The sequence below is a fragment of the Hypanus sabinus genome, chromosome 9, assembly GCF_030144855.1.
Source record: "Hypanus sabinus isolate sHypSab1 chromosome 9, sHypSab1.hap1, whole genome shotgun sequence".
NCBI lineage: Eukaryota > Metazoa > Chordata > Chondrichthyes > Myliobatiformes > Dasyatidae > Hypanus > Hypanus sabinus.
In genome coordinates this window covers 7,835,526-7,860,871 of record NC_082714.1, presented here as the reverse complement: position 1 = coordinate 7,860,871, position 25,346 = coordinate 7,835,526, and the positions used below count along the sequence as shown (strand labels likewise).

The window sequence follows — 25,346 nt, the reverse complement described above, 5'->3', positions numbered from 1 at the left end:
TCTATTCCTGGGACAGCAGGGTCATTAGAGGAGAAAACATTAAACAGACTGATTTTGAGTTTAGAACATTGAGAGTTAGTTCAGTTGAAACATACAAAATTCTTGAAAGGCTTAGCAGTGTATATGCAGTGTTGATGTTTTCCCTTAGCTGGGATGTCTAGAATCAGGGGTCACAGTCTCCAAATAAAGACAGAGAAGGGAAGGATTAATTTTTCACCCAGAGGGTGATGCATCTTTGGAAAACGGCTTTCCAAGAATGCAGTGGAGGCTGAGTCACTGAACTTGTTGAAAATGGGACTAGATAGATCTTTAGCAACATGTAGATGTTTGAGAAACTTAGCAAGTCAGGCAATGTTTAGGGAGGAGAGTCAGCAATCTGGTCAAGATGGTGCCGAGCTGCGATGCCTGCTGATGTGACTCAAACTTGGTTGTTATTTTGGATTTGTAGGGATGGTTTGGGGACCGCATAGTGTTACATACCCCGTAACTGGGTCACTTACCAGCAAAGATAGAGAGGTCCGTTGAAGTCTGATGGTACTATTTTTAACAGTATTTATTGATAAAAATACACAAAAATAATATCAATGCAAACATACAGATAATATACGTCGTCAATACTAAATCTAAAGCACGGGTATAATAATAATCAATAAGAAATAGCTCTATCGTTGTCTAGGGGATAATGTATTGTCTGATGGAAATATAAAAGTCACTTTAGTTCATTCAAACTGCAGGCTGCAGCTTTTGGTTGGAGAGAGAGAGACGATGTTTTTAGAATTTGCCAGTTTTCCTTTTTATGATGACGATCCTTCGAAATGTCGTCGGTGGTGATCTCTTCTTTAGCTAAGCCATCTTCCGTGGTAAGGCCTCAATCCCGGGCAACGGGAAAGGACACACGTGGGCCTCCCACCGGCTGTCGCTATTAAACACTGTCACGGGATTTCTAGCGTTTCTCCTGGTGCGTCTAAAGGGGTTGTTCCCCAGACCCTCTTTTATCCTGACTCATGGGGTCCCAGATGTCAATCAGGTCGGGATGATGCAATCCCTCAACCAACCCCCTCTGATCATTCCCTGAGGGCTTCCATGAAGTACAGTACTCAATACACAATTCCGTCTCCAAGAGACAATGGCCGTTATCCGTGGCTTTGTATCGCTGAGGGGCCAGGACATTCCAAACCCCTTTGTGGATTCTGCGTGTCTTTTTCTCATTTCCTGAGTCCCAGACCTGAATTAATAGCGATCTTGCGATTCTCAAAAAGGTTGGGGCTACTTTGTACCCTTTGGCCCCTCAGAGTTGTGGCACGTTTGTAACACCCCCTTTCTTCAAGATGTTTTTACCATCGGTAAAAACGAAATAATACTGAGTCTTACAGGATTTTAGAATCTAACACAATACAAAAGTTTTTTTTCACTACAGAGTAATACAGTTATACATTCAATTCAGCATCTAGATAAACAGTCCGCGAGCACATTATCACTTCCTTTAATATGCTGTATCTTAATATCGAACTCTTGCAGCAACAGACTCCAACTCAATAACCTCCTGTTTTTATTTTTCATATTGGCCAAGAATATCAACGGGTTGTGATCTGTATAAACTAAGGGTTTTTGTGCTGGACAAATGTACACTTCAAAATGTTGTATCGCCAAAACAAGGGCCAACAATTCCTTTTCCACGGTAGAGTAATTCCTCTGGTGTACATTGAACTTCTGAGAGAAATATGCTACTGGGTGCTCCACTCCATCCCCTGCTTGCTGTAGTAGGACTGCTCCTGCAGCCTCATCCCTCACATCCGTCGCCAGGGAGAAGGGTGCTAACAAATCGGGTGCTTTTAACACAGGATGATGGCACAATATGGCTTTTAACTTTTTAAAAGCATTCTGACAAGAATGGCTCCATTCAAATTTTTCCTCCTTCCGTAGGAGCTTTGTAAGTGGGAGAGCAATATTCACAAAATTTTTACAGAATTTCCGATAGTATCCCACCATGCCCAAAAACCTTCTCAGTGCCTTTTATTGGAGGGTACAGGGACCTCAGAAATAGCCTGTACCTTTGCTTGCACAGGAGTCAACTGCCCCTCTCCTACCACATACCCCAAGTATGTGACCGTGGCATGACCAAATTCACTCTTTGCGAGGTTTACTGTAAGTTGGGCTGCCGACATTCTCTTAAACAGATTTTCTACAGCCTCAATGTGCTCCTCCCAGGTGTCACTCCAAACTACCACATCATCAAGATAAGCCTTGGTGTGGGTTAACCCCTTTATCACTGTGTCTATCATCCTCTGGAATGTCCCTGGTGCATTTTTCATTCCGAATGGCATAACATTGTACTCGTACAACCCGGATGGGGTGACAAAGGCTGAAATTTCGTGAGCCCTGTCTGTTAAAAGAACGCACCAGTACCCCTTTAACAAGTCAATTTTAGTGATGTACCTCGCCTTCCCCATTTTATCAATGCAATCATCCACCCTGGGGATAGGGTAAGCGTCTGTCTGATTGACAGCGTTTACCTTTCTGTAATCGGTACAGAATCTTATGGTGCCATCCGGTTTTGGGACAACCACGCAAGGAGAAGCCCACGCAGAAGAGGATTCGCGGATTATCCCAGCAGCTAGCATATGTTCAATCTCCTTTCCTACTAGCTGGCTCTTTTCTGAATTCATCCGATAAGGGGCTTGTTTAATAGGCGGTGTCAAGGTAACTATCACATCATATTTTGTCCCACTACACCTTCTTGGGACATTGGGACATAAGTCTGTATGCCTGTTAATGAGCTGTGTTACCTGCTCCCGCTGTTCAGGCTCTAAGTGACTAACTTTATCCGCAAGGCTTGCTAAAATAACAGAGTTCTCCAATCTGGTGGGTACTATACTTATCTTTTCAAACCGCTCTAGTTCCTCCTTACCACCCCGCTCTACCTCATCAGTTTTCAGGACCGCACCGACCACCGCGGGGGTTGTCTCATGGTACCCTTTCATCATGTTCTCGTGAACTAACTGGGTCGGCTTTCGCCTATCAGGGATTTCAATCACGTAATTCAGCGAGTCTATTTTCTTACACACTGTATACGGTCCTTGAAACCTTGCCTGTAGGGGGTGGGTAACTACCGGAAATAGGACCAAAACCTTATCGCCCACGTGAAACTCTTGCTCTTTCGTTCGTTTGTTATACCATTTGCTCATTTTGATCTGGGAGTCTTTAAGGTTTTCTCTTGCCAAGGCGCATACCTTATGCAGCCTTTCCTGGAATTTTAAAACATAGTCAATCACACTGACTTGGACGGTCGGACTAGACCATTTCTCTTTAAGTAGGGTGAGAGGTCTCCTGGGCCTGTGACCAAAAACAAGCTCAAACGGACTGAACCCAGAGATCCCTGAACTGTATCCCTGACTGCAAATAACAGAAGGGGTAAAGCATCATCCCAGTCTCGAAAGTTTTCCTGACAATAAGTTTTAATCATGGTCTTTAGTGTAGTGTGGAATCTTTCCAACGATCCTTGGGATTCCGGATGGTATGCAAAAGCTTAAGTTTGTTTGACCCCCATCTGGGTCATCATCTGCTGAAATGCTCTGGATGTAAATGTACTCCCCTGATCCGATTGTATCTCCTTAGGCAGCCCCACTGTGGTAAAGAATTTAATGAGGGCCTTTACCACCACAGAGGTCCTAATACTTCCCAGAGGCACAGCCTCTGGAAATCGTGTAGCGGCACACATCATGGTCAAGACGTACTGTCGCCCACTCGCAGTTTTGGGTAAAGGTCCCACAAAATCCACAATGACTCGGGAGAAAGGCTCCTCACACGCGGGGATGGGTCAGAGTGGTACCTTAGGGATAACTTGGTTCGGCTTACCCACCACCTGACATGTATGGCACCTTTTACAATACTCAGCAATATCTTTTCTCAGGCTTGGCCAATAGAAATCTCTCATAACCCGATCCACTGTCTTCTTTACTCCCAAATGCCCACCTAAGGGTCCCTTATGAGCTAAGTTCAAAATTTCATCCCGTTACACCTTCGGAACTACCACCTGATGTACCACCGCCCAATCCTCATCGACTGGCACCGTGGTGGGCCTCCATTTTCTCATCAACACACCCTCTTTCATTTAGTAACCCTCTGGCTCTGTCTCAATCTCGGTCTCAGAAAGAACTGACTCCCTCAATGCTACCAGCTCCTCGTCACATTCCTGTTCTCGCACAAACTCTCTTCTGGCTAAGGGTAGGCCTACCTCCTCCCCTTTGCTCTCTTTTTCCTCCCTACTCTCCGTTTTACCCCCCTCTAACCCTTGTTGGTACAGGATCGGTAAAAACGTCTCAGCCAAGTAGATACTGGCCGGATTTAAACTGGTCTCTTTCTCAGCTGCCTTTCTCGACATGCTGCGAGTGATCGCGCATGCGGGATAGATCTTGGAATCTAGGGGCGGGGCCTCAACACTCACAGGTTTGTTTGTCAGCTTCACAGCTTCACCCATTTTACCACCCGCTAAGTTGTTACCAAGAAGGACGTCCACGCCTTTCCCCAGTAATTCTGACAGTACCCCCAATTCCACTGGTCCAGATACCAGCTCACAATTCAGAATGATCCTATGCAAGGGCACCACCTCGGTCCATTTTCCTATTCCTCTCAAGGCTACCTCTCCCGTCTAGCACCTTACTGCTAATCAATGACAGCTCCGCTCCCGTGTCTCTCCAGATCCGTACTGGAACTGGTGGGTCTCCCTCTCTCACAGACACGGTTCCTTCTGAACGAAACGTCTCACGCCCCTCCTGTACTCCATCTACCTGGGCCTCTCTCATCGATTTTCTGATCAATGCAATACAGCCTATAGGTATAGCTGCTCTCCCTTTTCCTGGCTCCTTCCTCGGAGCGGGGCACTTAGATGCAATATGACCCACCTTTCCACAACTAAAACAGGTCAAGCCAGGAAATCTCCTGGCTTCTTGCCTCTCCTCCTCAATTTTACCACCAGCTCCCAGCTGAGTTTCTCCCTTAGCCGGCGGGCTTTCTCTACTGGTCCCACGGTCTCTCTGGTAACTTTTATTCGAGGAAAACTTTGTCTTGTGGGTTGTGCGAACCTAGCAAATTCGGAGATGGACTTATTCGGCTTCTCATTCAAATACATCTGGATATCCTCCGAAACACAACCTTTAAATTCCTCAATCAGAATTAACTCCCTGAGACGCCAAAAATCCTCTTCTACTGTTTCTGCTGTACACCAATGGTCCAAGAGCACACCCTTCTCATAGGCAAACTCGGTATACGTCTGATTCCACCCTTTCTTTAAATTTCTGAACTTTTGTCTATATGCTTCAGGTACCAATTCGTAAGTCCAGAGAATGGCCTCCTTTACTTTGGCATAATTCTCTGCCTCTTCCTCCTCCATGGACAACGCCGCATATGCCCGTTGTGCCTTGCCTTTTAACACACTTTGTAACAGCGCCACCCACTGCTCTTTGGGCCAGTTCTGATTCACTGCCACCTTTTCAAAAAGCAATCAACATCCGTCTCCTCGAACGGAGGTACTAACCTAAGCTCCCAACTAACATTAAACCGCTCCTCTCTGTCTGACCCTTGAGCTCTTCGCTCTTGCCTTAACTTCTCCATATCCGAGTCATGTTGTCTCTGTTTCTCTGCCTCCCTTTCCTTCTCAGCTCTTTCCCTCTCTTTTTCAGCTGCTTCCAGCTGTTTGAACTGAATTTCATGCTCTCTTTGTTTCTCAGCCCTTTTTCACCTCCAACTCCTTTAGCTGGAGCTCATGCTCCCTTTTCACCTCTAACTCCTTTAGCTGGAGCGCATGCTCCCTTTGCTTGTCAGCCCTTTCTTTTTCTGTCTTGGCTCTTTCCCTTTCTTTCTCCTTCTCAGCTGCTTCCAGCTGCTTTAACTTAATTTCATGTTCCAACCTTAATTTCTCCAACTCTAACTGAGCTGTCCCACTAGCTGGTACCTTTTCAGGGATATTTTCCAATACCTCAGCTGCAAACACATTCTTCTCAATATAATACTGAGTTATGGCCCTCTGCACCTCCCGCTTTTTCATTGACAACCTCACCTCTGCGAGGTTTAGTCCCTTCGCCATATTTATCACATCCGATTTGGTGGCAGCCTCTAGCACCTCCAGAGTTGGGTTTTCTATAAATTCATCCATGTCCATCTTTGCTGGTTTCCCATCTGGCTACCCGCGTACCAGATTCAAGTTTGGACTTACAACCCCGATTCACTGGCCTCCCAATCTCGTCTCAAATCCCGAGACGAGAACCCCAAGTTGTTACGTACCCTGTAATTGGGTCACTTACCAGCAAAGATAGAGAGGTCCGTTGAAGTCTGATGGTACTATTTTTAACAGTATTTATTGATAAAAATACACAAAAATAATATCAATGCAAACATACAGATAATATACGTCGTCAATACTAAATCTAAGAGCGTGGGTATAATAATAATCAATAAGAAATAGCTCTATCGTTGTCTAGGGGATAATGCATTGTCCGATGGAAATATATAAGTCACTCAAGTTCCTTCAGGCTGCAGCTTTTGGTTGGAGAGAGAGACGATGTTTTTAGAACTTGCCCGTTTTCCTTTTTATGATGTCAATCCTTCGAAATGTTGTCGGTGGTGATCTCTTTAGCTACGCCGTTCCGTGGAAGCCTGCCAATCCCGGGCAAAGGAAAAGGACGCATGTGAGCCCCACCGGCTGTCGCTATTAAACGCTGTCACAGGATTTCTAGCGTTTCTCCTGGTGCGTCTAAAAGGGTTGTTCGCCAGACCCTCTTTTATCCTTACTCACGGGGTCTCAGATGTCAGTCAGGTTGGAATGTTGCCATCCCTCAACCAGCCCACTTTGTTCATTCCCTGAGGGCTTCCAATGAATAGTACAGTACTCAATACACAATTCCGTCTCCAAGAGACAATGGCCGTTTTCCGTGGCTTTGTATCGCTGAGGGGCCAGGGCATTCCAAACCCCTTGTGGATTCTGTGTGTCTCTCTCTCATTTCCTGGGTCCCAGACCTGCATTAATAGCGATCTTGCGATTCCCAAAAAGGAGGGGACTACTTTGTACCCTTCGGCCCCTCAGAGTTGGGGCACTGGCGTAACAGTAGGAATTAGGTGACAGATTAGGGTTTAGAGAAGCAATGAGAGAGAAAGGTCAGAGGCAGGAGTCCAAGTCAAAGTGCTCTGTGGTTGAAGGCCAGCGATCATGGAGGTTGTGTTAGTAGGCATGGAGGATGAAAACCAGTGATCACCAGGTTGGAAATCCTGGGTTAATCGGCCATACAGGCAGGATATCTTGGATAAAAACTTGTTAGCCTCTGCTGGAAATCTTAAACTGGGGAGGAAGTTCATTTTTCAGCAGGGCAACAGCCCAAAGCATACTACCAGAATATAACAGAGTGGCTTCAAATGAGGAAAATTGATGTCCTTGAGTGGCCAGTCAGAGTCCTGACCTTAACCAATCAAGCATCTCTGGAAAAACCTCAGGATTACTGTCTATTGCTGCTCCCTAACTAACCTGGCACAACTTGAGCAACTTTGCAAGGAGGAATGGGCAAACCTTGCTCCATCGTGTTATGCAAAGCTAAAAGAGACTTATCCAAAAAGACTGCTGGCTGTAATAGCTGCGACAGATGGTTCAACTAAGTACTGAGCAAAGCGGGATGAATACTTTTCACAGCTGATATTTCAGTTTTTGAATTTTTAGCTTTTCATGCTTTACAATTTTACCTATTTTTTGGACTCCACTGTGAAAAAAGAAGCCTGTGATTAACAGATAAAACTTCTCAGTTAAATTGATCAAAATCCCTGGTTGTAATACTCATTTATGTCAACAAAGGGTTGGGTGTTGAATACTTTCTCAAGACACTGTATATTTATTGTGTTTTTTTAGTATCAATGTGTTCTTTATCTTATTGTGTTTTTAGTGCTGCATCAGATCTGGAATAACAATTATTTTGTTCTCCTTTACACTTGTGTACAGGAAATTATATGAAACAGTCTTTAATCTTGAATGAATTTCCTTGGTACATTTTTTCTGTGTTGAAAGAATTTCTATTGGTACAAGTTGTAATTTTTGTCAAATGAGTTACAAGACAGCAGCAGGCAAAGTTTAATTCCTCTTGTGGCTATTTCTCGTTTTATATTCAAGGTCAAGATCCAAGATATGTGTAATTTATTTTTTTATTGAAGTTCATCAAACAAACATTTCCATAAGGTGTATTTCAGACATTGTACATATATATCATATAATCAAGATCCAAGATTTTTGTTTTCTATTTTCAGTGCATGAGTGTAAGAGAGAATAAAATTATTCTGGATTTGATGCAGCATAATAAAAACACAAGCATAAAGAATGCCATAAAAATAAGTAGATGTAAAAGCAATCCTATAAAACACATGGTGCAATTAACTGTGTGTAACCATGTATAAGATTAGCTTATATACAGACTGATGGTATGTACATAAAGTGTCACTATCAGGGGTTCCCAGCACTATTTATGTCATTGATTGATACCATTAAGCAAGGGGTCCATGGACACCAGGTAGGGGACCCCTGCGCTAGATGCAGGACTATCTGAACATAAGGTGACTGACAGGGAATGAAAAAAGTGACAAAGTGACTCTAAGCAAGAGGAACTTGCAGAGCTTATGGAAACACAGTGACTGTGTCAGCGCAAGTATGGAGTGTCAGTGTAAAGTGACAGTGAACGTGGGGTTTGAAGGAGGTGGTGCGGAACTGTGGAGGGCAGTGTGTCAGTGTGAGGTGTAGAGTGTAAGCATAAAGTGACAGTGACTGGGAGGATGAAGGGGTTGGTGAGGGACCGTGGAAAGGAGCATGTTAGTGTAGGTATGAGGTGTGGAGTGTATGTCTAAAGTGACAGTGAATGGGGGAAAAAGGGGTTGGTGAGTGATGTGGAAAGGAGTGTGTTAGTGTAGGTATGAGGTGTAGAGTGTCAGTGTAAAGTGACAGTGAATGAAAGGTGCTTAGCGGCTCTGAAGAGGAGTGTCTGATGTGGATGTGGTGGTGGTAGGATGTTATGTGCCTTATTTTTTAACCTGCTACTGTGTGTTCTTTTACAGCTTGCTGTCTTGAGTCTAGCATGCTGTGACAGTAGGGGAATCCAGGGACCTCCGTCCCATCAGGCCCTTTGGTCTGTCACCTGCAAAGGTGATGTCTTTGTCAGTGAGCCAAGCCCAAATCTGGAAGCAGCATCACATCCTATGCCGAGTGATCAATTGTAAGTCTTTATGCCACAGCTCATCTCCTCAGGGTTTCCAGATATGATCGGCAATACAGGGTCTGCCCTTTTATTGGTGAAAGATTTCTTTATTTTTGTACTCATTTGCTCTTATTTTAAAGTTCAACATTCCACTTGCCTTTCCAATTGCTTGCTGTACCTTCTTAATCTTGTAACTCAACTAGTCTTAATTATGATCATACAGGGAATATAGTGTACAGTTTTGGTCTCCTTATTGAAGAACAGATATACTTGCATTCAAGACAGTAAAAATAAGCTATGATTATCCATGTTTCATGTCTCTTCAGAAAGAAGGTACAAGAGCCTCAGGACTTACACCACCAGTTTTAGGAAGTTATTACCTCTCAACCATGAGGCTCTTGAACCAAAGGAAATAACTCCACTCAACTTCACTTGCTTCATCATTGAAAAGTTCCCACAACCAATGGACTCACTCTCTTCATCTCATGTTCTCACTATTTATTGTTTGTTTGTTTGTTTATTTATTTATTATTTCTTTGTTTTTGTATTTGCAGTTTATTTCTGCACTCTGGTTGGGTGCTTTTTGATTGATTCTGTTATGATTATTATTCTATTGATTTATTGAGTGTCCCCACAAGAGAATGAATCTCAGGGTATTATATGGAGACATATATGTACTTTGATAATAAATTTACTTTGAACTTTGACTGAGGAGCCTAGGGAGTAAAGTAATTGGGTACACAAAAGGCTCATGAGACTGTGGACTTTGAAATCTAGATCAACTAACAATCTGTTGGAAGAACTTTCAGGTTGAGCACTATTTGTGGGAGGAAAGGAATTGCTGACATTTCAGATCCAAACCCTGCATTGTGAACGAGAGCAAACAGATGAGGGTGCTGGCGTAAAGAGTAGAAGGGGAGTGGCAAGAAAGGATCCTGAGGCGATTGGTGGATTGAGGAGAGGTGTATGATGACAGATAGCTGGGGAATGGGGTGGGTGAGCAGGGTGTTGGATTTGGAAAATTGTGGGGGTTGAATAACAGAAGAGGTAGAAGAGGCAAAAGCGGCACAAGGTGGGAGGAGTGCGAAGCTATTTGGGTAGTTCATTCGAAGAACCAACAGTTAAAATTAATAACTGTGATGACCTCCTGTGCATCACAATTTCATGATTATGTAGTTGTTTCCTGCAGGTACTGGCGTCAAATTGGAGGACATCTCCGCTTGATTGAGTGTAACAGTCAAGGAATTGTGTGGGGTATTGGCTATGATCATACAGCCTGGGTCTATACCGGAGGCTATGGAGGTGGCTTCTTTCAAGGTGGGTCTTTTCTTTACCTGTATGTCAATTTATTTCATTTGTAGATGCACACCCTTTCACCTGATGATTGACCTACCAGAACTAAGCACCTCTGAAGAGGCACCTCTTTAGCCCAGAGTGGTAAATCTATGGAATTCATTCCCACAGACAGTTGTGGCAGCCAACTAATTGGATATATTTAAAGCTGAGGTTAATAGCTTCTCAATTACTCAGGGTGTCACAGGTTGCAGGTAGAAGGCAGGAGAATAGGGTTAAGGGGGATGATAAATCAGCCATGATGGAATAGTGGAACATACTAGGTGAGCTGAATGGCCTAATTCTGTCCCTATGTCTTTTGGTCTTGTACGCCAAGAACTTGGTTACATGGCTTATTGCCTCCTCTATTTTGGTGTCACTTTTTGTATCTAGCGTTTTCATAAAGAATCTTGTGCCCTTTGCTACATTTAAGAACCTTTTTAAAAATGTTCATTGAAAATGTATTTACCTATTAACAAGAAATGTTATTACAATTAACTTGATCACTATTGTGCAAACATCAGAAACTTATTAATGCCTGTCAATACTGTGAGAGATGATTGTTGCTGTCTCATTTTTTCAAAAATCATTTATAGAGGCATAGAGTAATATAGGACTAAAACAAACCCTTCAGCCCAATTTGTCCATTCTGACGTCACCGGAGTAGTCCCATTTGCCTAATTTTGGTGATTAACCCTTTAAACCCCCTCCTATTCATGTACTTGTACAAAAGTCTTTCAAATGTTGTTACTGTACCTGCTTCAACCACTTCCTCTGGCAGCTCAAAGTTCAATATAAGTTTATTATCAAATTACATGTATCTCACTATATACAATCCTGGGATTCAAAGTTTTGCAGCATTCCAAGTGAATCCAAAGAAACAAAAAATAAACAAATAAAATCTGTGGAATTCTTTGCTCCAGGCAGCTGTGGAGGCCAGGCCTTTACCTATATTTAAGGCAGAGGTTGATACATTCTTGATTGGTCAGGGCATGAAGGAATACGGGGAAAAGACTGAAGAATTGGCTGAGAGGAAAATTGGATCAGCCATAATGAAATGGCAGAGCAGACGCAATGGGCCAAATGGCCAAATTCTGCTTCCAAATGTTATGGTATTATGGTTTAAAATAATAATTATAAAAAATAAATAAGCAATAAATACTGAGAACATAAGATGAAGAATCCTTGCAAGTGAGTCCATAGGTTATGGGAACAGTTCAGTGATGGGGTGAGAAAAGTTATCTCCTCTAGCTCAAGAACCTGATGGTTGAAACTGTTTCTGAAACTGGTAGTGTGTATCCTGAGACTCCTGGCAGCAGCGAGAAGAGATGGTGTCCTGGGTCGTAGGGGTTCCTGATGATAGATGCTGCTTTCCTACAGCAGCACGCCATGTAGATGTGCTCATTGGTGGGGAGGGCTTCTGTTTGTAGGCTTTTCTATTTAACGGTTGACACTCTGTGTGAAGAAATTTATGCCAAGTGTTAGTGAGCATATGAAGGATTTTTACTTTAGCTAATGTTTTATAATTTGTGTTTTCTGTTTTTATTTTACAGGACTGGCCAGCAGTGCAGATAATATTTATACTCAGTCAGATGTAATGTGTGTTTATATTTATGAAAACCAGCGTTGGAACCCTCTCACCGGATACAGTAGTAGGTGCGAAACAATATATGGGTAGTAAATTATTGTACTGAATTCTGCATAGGAGTTATTACTACAGGAATAGTAGAATACTGGTTACATGAGTGGCTTGTAATCCAGAGGATATAGTGCAAAGGTCCAGACTCGAGTTAGGGTGTATGTTAGAATTCAGATATTTCTGTGGTAGCTGGAGAATTTATTCTGCATTATAGTTCCCAGAGTATGTAAATGCAGTGAAGTGGTGGATGTGGGTTTGATTTCAATATTTAAAAGAAATTTGATAGGGAGGGGTATGAAGGGCTGTAGTCCAGGTGCAGGTCAGTGTGATTATCTTCCCATTGATTTTTGCTTTGTTCTATGCTCTCTCTTTTGCTTTTACATTAGCTTTGACTTGCCTTGTCAACCTTGGTTGTAATATTCTGCCATTTGACTTTTTTTCTTTTTGGAATACATCTATCCTACACTTTCCTAATTTTTCCCAGAAACTCATGCCATTGCTGTTCTGCTGACATCCCTGCCAGCAGCTCCTTCCAAGTTACTTTGGCCAACTCCTTTCTCATACCGCTGTAACCTCCTTTATGCCACTGAAATATTGCTGTGTCAGACTTTACTTTCTCCGTCAAATTTCAAGTTGAACTCCATCATGTGATTACTGTCTCCTAAAAGTTCCTTTACCTTAAGCTCCCTAGTCACCTTTGGTTCATTACATAATACCCAATCCAGTATGGCTGATCCCCCAGTATAGTCAATGACAAACTGCTCGTAGACATTCATCAAATTCACTCTCTAGAGATCCATTGTCAACCTGATTTTCCCAATCTCCCTGCATATTAAAATCTCTCATGACTATCATAATATTGCCCTTTTGGCATGCCTTTTCTATTTCCCATTGTAATCTGTAGTCCACATCCCAGCTACTGTCAGAGGCCTGTAATAGCTGTCATCAGGGTCCTTTTACCCTTGCAGTTTTTTTAACTCAACCCAGAAGGATTCAACATCTTCCAATCCTATAAGACATCTTTTAATGATTAGATACCATTCTTTACCAGCACAGCAACAGCACCCTCTCTGCCTACCTTCCTTCCCCTTCCATACAATGTGTAACCTTGGACATTCAGCCCCAGCCACAACCATCCTTCAGCCATGATTCAGTGATGGCCACAACATCATTCCCAACAATCTGTAAAAGTGCATCAAGGTCATCTATCCTATTTCTTATACTCTGTGCATTGAGATATAACACCTTGGGTACTGTATTTGCAACCCTTTTTGATTCTGCATCCCTAATGCACTGATATTCACCTTGCTGGCTGCAGTTTTATCCTGTCATCTGCCTGCCCTTCCTGACAGTGTGACTGCATGCTATCTTTTATTTTTTACCATCCACCCTATTCTGAGTCCCTTTACTTCAGTTCCCATCCCCCTGCCAAATTAGTTTAAGCCCTTCCCAACAGCTCTAACAAACCTGCCCGTGAGAATATTGGTCCCTTCGGGTTCAGGTGCAACTCGTCACTTTTGTAAAAGTCATACCTCCCACAGAAAGATCCCAATGATCCAAGAACCTGAAGCCCAGCCTTCTGCACCAGCTTTTCAGCAATGCATTTATCTGCCAAATCATTCTGTTTCTACCCTCACTGTCACATGGCACAGGCAGCAGTCTGAAATTACTACTCCGGAGGTCCTGTTTCTCAGCTTTCATCCTAGCTCTCTAATTTCTCTCTTCAAGACCTCTTTGCTTTTCCTTCCTAAATCATTGGTACCAATATGTACCAAGACATCTGACTACTCTCCCTCGCCCTCCAAAATGATGTGGACTTGATGTGAGACATCCCTGACCTTTGGCACCAGGAGAGCAGCATACCATCCAGTGTCCGTTCACGTTCACAGAATCTGCTGTCTGTTCCTCTGACTATTGAGTTCCAGTCACTACTACGCCCCCTCTTCTCCCTTTTCCCTTCTGTACCACGGACCCATGATCAGTGCCCGTAACCTGGTCTCTGTGGCATTGCCCTGGGAGGTCATCCCCTACAACAGTGTCCAGAACAGTATACTTATTGTTGAGGGAAGCTTTATGAAGCAGCCACGGGAAGCTTGCTCATGTAGTGTCAGATCAGCCATGGTCAAAGTGTTCTTCTTTTTCAGGGGTCTGCCGACTGATAGGTACATGTGGAGTGATGCATCAGGTCTCCAGGAATGCACCAAGGCACACACAAAGCCTCCTTCACAATGGACATGGGTAAGATTGCCTCAATACCCTGTTAAAGTATACTGCAACCCAAAATCATGTACCATGAAGCATTGACTTGGAAACCTAAATCGGGGCACCACAGTAGCGTTGCAGTTAGCGCAACACTATTACAGCTTGGGGCATTGGAGTTTGGAGCTCAATTCCAACGTCATCTGTAAGAAGTCTGTATGTCTTCCTCATGGAATGCGTGGGTTTTCCAAAGTCCTCTGGTTTCCTGCCACGGTCCAAAAACGAGCCAATTAGTAGATTAATTGGTCAGGTAGGGTTGAAGGGCCAGAAGGGCCTGTTCCACCTGTATCTCCAAATAAATAAAATAAATTTAAATGCATTCTGTTCCAGATGTTAACTTCTACCGTACCATGCCTGTAATATGATGAGAAAGGCTGATATTGGTTTATTATTGTGATAGGTACTAAGACACAGTATGTAAGCTTGACTTACATACTGTTCATATAGATCAGATCATCACACAGTGCATTGAACTAGAATAAGGGAAAACAATAACAACACAGAATAAAGGGTAGAAGCTACAGAAGAAGTGATGTCCAGGTAAATGATAAAGTGCAAAATCATAACAAGGTTGATTGTGAGGTCAAAAGTGTATCTTTCTTATAAGAGGTCTGTTCAAGAGTCTAATAAGAGTGGAATAGAAGCTGTCCTTGGACCTGGTGGTACATATTTTCAGGCTTTTGTATCTTCTGCCAAGTGGGAAGGAGAAGAACAGAGAATGGGGTGGGTGTTGTCTTTGATTTTGCTGGCTGTTTTACTGAGACAGCAAAAGTGCAGACAAAGTCCCTAGAGGAGAGGATGGTTCTTGTGATGTGCTAAGCTGTGTCCACGACTCTGCAGTTTCTTGCAGTCCAGAGAAGTTGCCATACCATGCTGCGATGTGTCCAGACAGAATGCTTTTTATGGTGCATCATTTAAAAATTGGTAAGACTCGATGGGGACATGCTGAATTTCTTTAGCCTCCTGAGGAACTGGAGACCCTGGTGAGCTTACTTGCCTGTGACATCAGCGTAGTTGGACCAAAACAGTCTTTTGGCGGTGTTCACACCAAGGAACTTAAAGCTCTCAACCCTCTCAACCTCAATACCATTGATGTAGACAGGAGCATTTGCATCGTCTCCCTTCTGAAGTCAATGACCAGCTATTTTGTTTTCATGTTCTGCTTTATATTTAAAAAATACATAAATCACCTTAATGTCTTTAACCTGCTCTTGCCATGAATTTTTACCATTCCATCATTGGCTGTATCTGGGACTGCCCCCTTGAGCCAGGTTTGCATTTTATTGATGTTACAGTCTGTCCACTCTGTACTTTTTGGTGGGATAGCAGTCTCATAGTTCCTGCCACAGCAGTTGTGAAACAGGGTTTCAACCTGAAACATTGACAGATCTTTTCCCCTTCACAAATGCTGCTGAGTTTCTCCAGCAGGTAGTTTGTTGCTCCAGATTTCAGCATCTGCAGTCTCACGTGTAATTCTGCTACAAGCTGACTACACTGACTGGAACTAAACAATAACACCCAAACCCTCCCCATCCCTTTATCTGGTGTGCCCTATAAATTTATAATTATACTGTAATTCCCACAGATGGCAGATGATGGCAGCAGAGAACAAGAAAACAAAACAGCAGTAAGGTGAAGCCCTGTGTTGGAGCTATCCTGTTCAAAAAGTTTAAATGTCATCTCGCAAGGGTAGCTCAGGGCAATGATTGTACAGTGTTGATGGATTCTAGAGTTACTTCAAGTTACAGGAGTATTGTCCTGGTATTGCTCTGAAGCCATGCAGAAACCTTTTGTTTGTTACCTCTTTGCCAGGTATCTGATTGGTATATTGATTTCAATGCACCTGGTGGGACTGATCGGAATGGATGGCAGTTTGCAGCTGACTTCCCTGCGTAAGTTATCAATTACTGGAATTAAACCACTTCTTTCATTTATTAACCCGACTGTTGGTTTTTATTTTAAACTTATGAGGTACCAACTGTTACTGTACAGTGAGACTCCCTTTTTCAGAGTTTTAATGTAATTATTGGAAATTGAGTTTAATCTGACCATCTTCATTTGTCAGTTATCTGCTTTGGTCGATTGTTTGGATAATATCCAGTGGGTTATAGCTTTTCTCCCCCCAACGCCCTGGTGCTTACTGACTAAAGTTATCACCTTGTTAAGGAGGAATTCTCATCTTTGTTTTCAAGTCCCTCCTCGTGCTTTCCCTCTTTGATTTTTGTAACGCCCACTAGTCATTCAGCTGTCTGATTTTTGGTGCTCCTCAAGTTCATCCTTTTGGGTCTTCAGCCAGCAAGATGCCAAGTTTTGGGGATTTTCTTCCAAATCCATTGATTGTTCAGTTACCTCTTTAAGTGATGGTACCAAATGTTAGTAATCCATCTTGGAGAACACATGGGGGTTGCTATGTAGGTAAATACAGGCAACAACTTTTTGATCTCACGATGTGAAAATAAAGGTAAAGAGGAGCTTTACTTGTCACATGTACCTTAAAACATAAAGTGAAATGTTGTTTGTGTCAGATTAAATCAGCAAGGATTGTACTTGGCAGTCCACAGGTGTCGCCATGCTCCCAGTGCCAACATAGTATGCCCACAACTCTGTAATCCACAACTGTAACCCACAACTGTATATCTTTTTTGGACTGTGGGATGAAACTGGAGGAAACTTCGCAGTTACAGGCAGAATGTACAAACTCCTTACAGACAGCGGCAGGAATTGAGCCCCAGTCTTATAGCTGGTGCTAACTGCTATGCTCCCTTTATCAAATACTTTCTGAAATGTATGTCCAAATATATTATTGAATTTCCTTTTTTAAAACAACATGCATATAGCTTCTGTCTGTAAGCATTTTGGATATGGCTTCCAATTCATTTTGCACCAGCAGTGTATGTATGCTCATCTGTATACATGTTATACCAACAATTATTGCCTGTTTCAGGTCCTACCATGGGTACAAGACAATGAAAGATTTTGTGCGGCGGAGGCGATGGGCAAGGTAAAGTCTGAAACTGGAAGTGTCACTTGTCAGTCTTTGTGTTAGGTTTTCATTGATTCTATTATATTTAATTGTTCTATTGTAAATGCCTACAAGAAAATGAATCTCAGGGTAGTATATGTTGCCATACACTCAGTGGCCACTTTATTAGACAATAGACAATAGGTGCAGAAGTAGACCATTTGGCCCTTCGAGTACAGGAACAGGAGGTACAGGAGTGGAACCCAGTCTGGTCTTCTGCTGCTGTAATCCGTACAATTCAAAATTTGATGTGTTGTACGTTCAGAGATGCACTTCTGCACACTACTGCTGTAACGCATGGTTATTTGAGTTACTGTCACCTTCCTGTCAGCTTGAACTAAGTCTGGCCATTCTCTTCTGACCTCTCATCAACAGAGCATTTTCACCCACAGAACTGTTGCTCACTGGAAGTTTTTTGTTTTTCACACCATTCTCTATAGACTCTAGAGCAGGGGTCGGCAACGTTTACCACTAAAAGAGCCAATATGGACCCATTTCCCACAGAAAAGAAAACACTGGGAGCCACAAAATGAAATAACACTGCATACAACGGGTTTTTTTTTGCCTTTATGCTATGTATAAACAAACTATAATGTGTTGCATTTTTGAAATTGATGAACTCCTGCAGAGAAAACGAAATTACATTTCTGCATGCAACAAAAACATTTTGAACTCCGAAAAAAAGACGTTGGGTTGAAGGTTACTACATAGGTAGCCTACCTTGGATCGAAGAATTAAAAGAAAGCGCGCACTGGCGGGTGTCAGGCATTGGCAGTTGTGATGTATATTAATAGCGATAAAAAACACGTTGTAGCGGTGTAGCGCTACACGCAGCGCTAAAATAAAGACTGCAGTCAAAGGTAACTTTATTCGAACTAAACAGCCTTGCTTTAAAGCCTCCCTCAACCCGTCCCCGTGGGCGCGGATGCTCCAAAAGACACGTACTCACAAACCCCCGTAGGCTATCTCCCTTAGTCGGAACGGTGGCTAATTGTAAGCCGGTTCGGATGTGCCAGGAAACGGTGTCTCAGCAAAGTTTTCATATTGTACAAGATCACCATAATCTTCAAATTTCGAATTACATTTCAAAAGCTAACAAACCACGGGGAGCCGCATCACAGAGATCAAAGAGCCGCATGTGGCTCTGGAGCCGCAGGTTGCCGACCTCTGCTCTAGAGACTCTAGAAAATCCCGGGAGATCCACAGTTTCTGATTTACTGGAACCACCCCGTCTGGCACCAACAATTATTCCACAGTTAAAGTTACTTGGATCACATTTCTTCCCCATTCTGATGTTTGGTCTGAGCCTCTTTCTTTCTTTTTCAATCTTTTTATTGAATTTTTCAAAAACAGATACCTAAAGGTCATAATAGTACAAAGGGAGTGAAATTTACTTTACTTTATTGTCACCAAACAATTGATACTAGAGCATACAATCATCACAGTGATATTTGATTCTGCACTTCACGCTCCCTGGAGTACAAATCCAAGTAAATATAATTTAAAAATTAAATTATAAATTATAATTAGAAAATAGGAAAGGGAAAGTAAGGCAGTGCAAGTTAGGTCTGGATATTTGGAAGGTACGGATTACATTGTTGGCAATTAACACATGAGTAAAAACTACAGGTAACATCAATATAATAGACCTCCCAAACCCTTATAAACAAGATACGAAAAAAATAAAATGATGGGAAAAAAACCCAAATTGAAAAATAAAAAACAAAATTAACTAAACACAACTAAAACTAAACTAGCAAAGCTGGGCTATTCTATTACATCAAAAAAAAAACATTAGTGTCGTCAACTCCGCTCCTCTGCTCAAATTAATGAATGATTTAAAAGAATGGGAAAAGGTCAAATTACATTCTGTGAAAGTATTGAATAAAAGGCCTCCAAGTTTCTTCAAATATAACCAAGGGATCAAAGGTACCACTTCTAATTTTTTCTAAATTTAAACAGGATATGATTTGGGAAAACCATTGAGATGTAGTTGGAGGATTCATCTCTTTCCAACTCAATAAAATAGATCTTCTAGCCATTAAAGTAGCAAATGCAATCATCCGCTGAGCTGCAGCAGGCAGATCAATCACTGGTAAGCCAAAAATTGCAGTGATAGGGTGGGGTTGTAAATCAATGTGCAAAACTGTAGAGAATGTATCAAAAATATCTTTCCAAGTTTTTTCAAAAAGAGGGCAAGACCAAAACATATGAGTCAGAGAGGCTACCTCAGAGTGACATCTATCACAAATTGGATTTATATGAGAGTAAAAATTAGCTAATTTATCTTTAGACATATGAGCTCTATGTACCACTTTAAATTGAATCAACGCATGTTTAGCACAAATTGAAGAAAAATTAACTAATTGAAAAATTTTCTCCCATTTCTCTATAGGGAAAGAAAGTTGAAATTCCTTCTCCCACTCATTTTTAATTTTATCGGATATATCTGGCTGTATATTCATAGTCAAATCATAGATGATTGCTATTAAACCCTTTTGATAAGGATTTAATCCTAAAATTTTTTCCATGATGTCAGTTGGATATGAAATCAGAAAAGTAGGTAACATCGTATCTAAAAAATCTCTGATCTGTAAATATCTGGGAAAAAAGGGATCTGGGCAAATTATATTTATTAGACAACTGTTCAAAAGACATGTAACAGTTATCCAGAAATAAATCATGAAAACATATTATACCCTTTGTTTTCCAAACCAAAAAGGCTTGATCCATGACGGAGGGTTGAAAGGAAAAAAATAGATATTATAGGACTTGATAAAATAAATTTATTCAAGTCAAAAAATTTATGAAACTGAAACCATATATGAAATGTATGTTTAATTATTGGATTAACTATTTGTTTATTCAATTTGGAAAAAACCAAGGGAAGCGAGGTCCCTAGGATGGAAGTCAAAGAAAATCCTTGTGCAGAATTACGTTCAAGATTAACCCATTGTAGACTGACATTAATATCCACATCTTGTGTCCAAAATGTTAAATATCAAATAGTAATTGGCCAGTAATAAAATCTTAAATTTGGCAGTACTAAACCACTGTTCTTTTTTGATTTCTGCAAGTATTTTTTACTTCGCCTAGGATTTTTATTCTACCATATGTATGTCAAACAACTGAGCCTCTTGACCATGTCTGCATGCTTTTATGCATTGGGTTGTTGCCATATGATTTGCTAATTAGATATTAACAAACAGCTGTACCAGTGTACCTAATAAAGTGGTCACTCAGTGTATACTGCAGATAGTTTGATAATAAATTTACTCTGTTCTTCATTAATAATGATGATGGAAATACTGAACAAGTCAGAAAGCATTTATGGAGAAGTACGTTAAGTATTTCTGTCTGATGACCTATAATCAAAATATTTTGATTGCGATAATGTTCGAGATAAAATGAGGGTGTAGGGAATGAAGAAAATAATAATTTTCTGCCTGTTTTGGCTAGACTTTAATTTCTTTACTTGAGATGGCTAATTGTAATTTTATTCTTCAATTCTTTAGGAAGTGTAAAACTGTTACAACTGGTCCATGGTTCGAGGTTGCACCTATTGCTCTGCGGGACCTCTCACTGATTCCCTCTGTGGGTCAGAATGCCGATGACCAAGTGGCCCTATGGGCCATTAGCAGCAAAGGGGATGTCCTGTGTAGGATGGGAGTAACAAAGGAAAATGCAATGGTAAGGAGGCACATTGTGATGCATGTTTCAAGCAGATCTCTGGTGTATGATAGTAAACCTCATTGGAATATTTATATGGAGCAGTAAGTAATGATGCCTCCTGTAGGCAGCATCCATCACTAAGGACTCCCTTCACCCAGGGCATGCTGTCTCTTCATCACTACTGTCAAGGAGGAGGTACAAGAGCCTGAAGATTAAAAGTTTTTTTTTAAGTATTTTAAAAGTGAAAGAGAGTTGAGGGTAGATATAGGACCAATAGAAAATGACACTCAAGATATTGTAATGACAGACGCAGAGATGGTAGAGGAACTAAATGCATATTTTGCATCAGTCTTCACAGTGGAAGACATCTGCAGTACACTGGATACTCAAGAGTGTCAAGAAGTGAAGTTTGTGCAGTGAAAATGATGACTGAGAAGGTGCTCAGGATGCTTAATGGTCTGAGGGTGGAAAAATCTCCTGGACCTGATGGAATGCACCCTCGGGTTCTGAAGGAAGTAGCTGGAGAGATTGTGGAGACATTAATGATGATCTTTCAAGAATTGTTAGATTCTGGCATTGTACCGGATGACTGGAAAATTGCAAATGTTACTCTGCTATTTAAGAAGGGTGGGACGCAGCAGAAAGGAAACTTTAGACCTGTTAGCCTGACATCAGTGGTTGGGAAGTTGTTGGAATCGATTGTTAGGAATGAGATTATTGGGTACCTAGAGACACATGACAAGATAGGCAAAGCCATCATGGTTTCTTGAAAGGAAAATCCTGCCTGACTAACCTACTGCAATTTTTCGAGGAAATTACAAGCAGGGAAGACAAAGGAGATGCAGTAGATGTGGTGTACTTGAATTTTCAGAAGGCCTTTGACAAGGTGTCGCACATGAGGCTGCTTAGTAAGATAAGGGCCCATGGAATTACAGGGAAGTTACTAGCATGGGTGGAGCATTGGCTGGTCAGCAGAAAACAGAGAGTGGGAATAAAGGGATCCTATTCTGATTGGCTGCCGGTTACCAGTGGAGTTCCACAGCTGTCAGTGTTGGGACTGCTGCTTTTTACGATGTATATCAATGACGAACAATGGGATTAATGGATTTGTGCCTAAATTTGCCAATGATACAAAGATGGATGGAGGAGCAGGTAGTGTTGAGGGAAAATAGAGCCTGCAGAGAGACTTAGATAGTTTAGGGGAATGGGCAAAGAAGTGGCAAGTGAAATACAATGTTTTGAAGAATATGGGTATACACTTCGGTGGAAGAAGTAAATGAGAAGACCATTATTTAGGTGGGGAGAGAATTCAAAATGCAGAGATGCAAAGGGACTTGGGAATCCTTGTGCAGGATACCCTAAAGGTTACCCTCCAGGATGAGTCGATGGTGCAGAAGGCAAATGCAATGCTGGCATTCATTTCTAGAAGTGTAGAATGTAAGAGCAGGGATGTGATGTTGGCTCTATAAGGCACTCATGAGACCACACTTGGAGTATTGTGTGTAGTTTTGGGCACCTTATTATGTAGGATAGTGGTCACCAACCTTTTTAAGCCCAAGATCCCTTACCTCGGCCTTATTTATCCAAGATGGCGGCACGACGCAGCTTGCAGCGGCCACTCCGGAACTGATTATCTGTTATTTGTGAAGTGGGGTGCTGTGCGCAATCATAATCGATTGAAAATGGACGTGGGAGCACGGAGGAACAACGGGAAATTCCAGGAAGACCTTCGTTGCTGCTGCTGCTGCTGTGAGGTCCGGAACTCTGCTGAGAAGAATAGGCCCCCAGTCCTTGGGGTCGCGTTGCCGATGGCTGTTGGTGGGGCTGTTTTAATACGCTCGGCAGAGGATGGTGCTCAGAGAAGCTGCGCCGGAGGGGATGGTCGTCGGCTCGGAGGTTCGACGGACTCGGGTCGCTTTCATTGTGTGCTGCGTCTGCGAGGCTGAGTCGGGCGGCACCTTGGAAGTTCATAGCGGGGTATTCCCTTCTGCCGCCGGCGTGGGATGGTGAGTCTGTCGTGACCCTGGGGACTTGTGGAAACTGTGGTGATTTCTTTTGAACTTACAGTCCTTTAACATCTTTGACTATTTTTACTGTGCCCATAGTCTGTTTTTTATCAATTATGCTATTGTTTGCACTGTTGTAGCTATATGTTGTAACTATGTGGTTTTGTGCAGGTCTTGTAGCTTTAGTTTTTGGTCTTGTTTTTGTCTGGTGGATTTGGAGCTCCTTTCCGGGGAACGTGCTAGATGGTAGCGCAATATTAATATGCAGCAGCCTCTCCAGACTCTGGATTGAGGATTGTCAAACGTTATGTGGATTTTCTGGTGTAGTCTGTTTTGTCATATGCTTTTGTGATATCATTCTGGGGGAACGTTGTCTCATTTTTTACCTGCATTGCATTTGTGGTTTTTAAATGACAATAAACTGAATCTGGATCTGAAAGGCAAGATCGACCCCAAATCGATTAGTCACACATATGCGTGCTGAGGCAGAAAAGACCGGAAGTAAAACCCTGCAACCTGGAAGTAGAAATAATGCATAAACACCAGGGGCACCCACCATTTTTTGCAGCAGGAACCGGTTTAATATTCACAATATTCTTGCGGACCTGCCAACAGTGGCAGGGGTAGACACGACTAGAATACAGCAATACTCGAAGCAGGTTCCTTATGTTCAGTCTATTCCACAATTTAGTTTTCGTGGCTCTCGGCACTTAGCTGCTGTTCCATGCTGCTCACGTTTTTTTTCCACTTAAAAAAGCTCAGCGTGTTCGTCTTTAAGTACAGGGTGCTTGGACTTGGGGTACCAAAGCAGTTTTGAGTGCTTCATTGCCTCATTAGACAGCCTTCTGGCCGGAACTGCAGCTTCCCGCTGCCCTGACGCCAGACTCTTTGGCCAGGTGTGGCTGGTCATGGGTAGGGTGAGAAGACAAGGTCAGGGCCGGAGGTCCCTGTACCGGGGCTGTGGCGGTCGCAGTTTGAAGAGAACAACTGACCGACTAAGGAGAGCGACAGGCCCGTGCCCACCCCCCTTGAAGGATCTATCAGCCGACAAAAGTTTGTTTCAGTAGATCACAGCGAGGTAGCTGCTCTGATACTTACGAAACCTTGAGCCCGAATTAGGTCGTCAGCACTGGGTTCCCCACGAACATTTGGTGTGCTAAACAGGTTCAGAGGCGGAGCCCATTTGTCCATGCTCTGGGCCAGTAGCATCGGTACTTCCCGCCAGCCGCACTCCAGGCCAGTAGCATCGGCACTTCCTGCCAGCCGCGCTCCAGGCCAGTAGCATCAGCGGTTCCCACTGGCCACGCTCCAGGCCAGTAGCGTCAGCGGTTCTCGCCGGCCGCGCTCCAGGCCAGTAGCATTGGCAGTTCTCACTGGCCGTGCGAGGCAAACACTGGCACGAGGGTATCACTGCGTTTAGGCGACTGATGACCTTGCATGGTTTCAAGTTCAACAGTGGCCGTGACAGGGAATGAGGAAAGGTGCAGCTGACTCATATTGTTTCCTCGCGGCCCGGTGGTTGGGGATCACTGAAGTACACTGTGTAGTACGGGGGAGTTATGCACATGCGCACTGGGCAGAAAGAACAGAACTAAAACCCCGCAACCCGGAAACAATCTGTTAACAGTATTTGTGTATTTCTTTTTCTTTTTTTTTGGGATCTACTGGGAAAGTCTCAAAGATCGACCAGTCGATCACGATCAGCGGGTTGGCGACCACTAGCGTAGGACCTTGTAGCTTTCATTGTAAAGCCTACACAAAGCTGGTTCAACTCCCAAGACCAAAAGCTTGGAAAGTTAGTTTCTGATCAACTTGAAAGACGTAGATAGAGTGGATGTGATGTTTCCAATAGTGGGAGAGTCTAGGAGCAGAGGGCTCAAAGTCAAAAGAAACCCCTTTAGAACAGAAATGAGGAGGAATCTCTTTAGTCAGAGGGTAGTGAATCTATGGAATTCATTGCCATAGAAGACCGTGGAGGCCGTCATTGGGTACATTCAAAATGGAGTTTGATAGGTTCTTGATTAGTCAGGGCATCAAAGGTTATAGGAAGGCAAGAGGATGTTTCTTCTCACATTCAAAGATGTATGGGTAAGTAGGTTAATTGGTCACATGGGTTTAATTGGGCAGTGTGGGCTCGTTGGGCCGGAAGTGCCTGTTACTATGTAGTATCTCTTTTAAAAAAAAACATAACCATCAAA

At 42.6% G+C, this 25,346-nt stretch overlaps 1 protein-coding gene across 1 annotated transcript in view; it reads left to right on the top strand.

Moving 5' to 3' along the window:
- tecpr1a (tectonin beta-propeller repeat containing 1a) overlaps window positions 1-25,346 on the top strand; it is a 111,986-nt gene that overhangs the window by 61,215 nt on the left and 25,425 nt on the right. Inside the window, exons 14-20 of the mRNA XM_059979016.1 lie at window positions 9,079-9,236; window positions 10,408-10,535; window positions 12,104-12,206; window positions 14,334-14,427; window positions 16,261-16,340; window positions 17,393-17,449; window positions 20,986-21,160. Coding sequence (XP_059834999.1) covers window positions 9,079-9,236; window positions 10,408-10,535; window positions 12,104-12,206; window positions 14,334-14,427; window positions 16,261-16,340; window positions 17,393-17,449; window positions 20,986-21,160 — 795 coding nt within the window. The remainder of the gene's footprint in view (window positions 1-9,078; window positions 9,237-10,407; window positions 10,536-12,103; window positions 12,207-14,333; window positions 14,428-16,260; window positions 16,341-17,392; window positions 17,450-20,985; window positions 21,161-25,346) is intronic.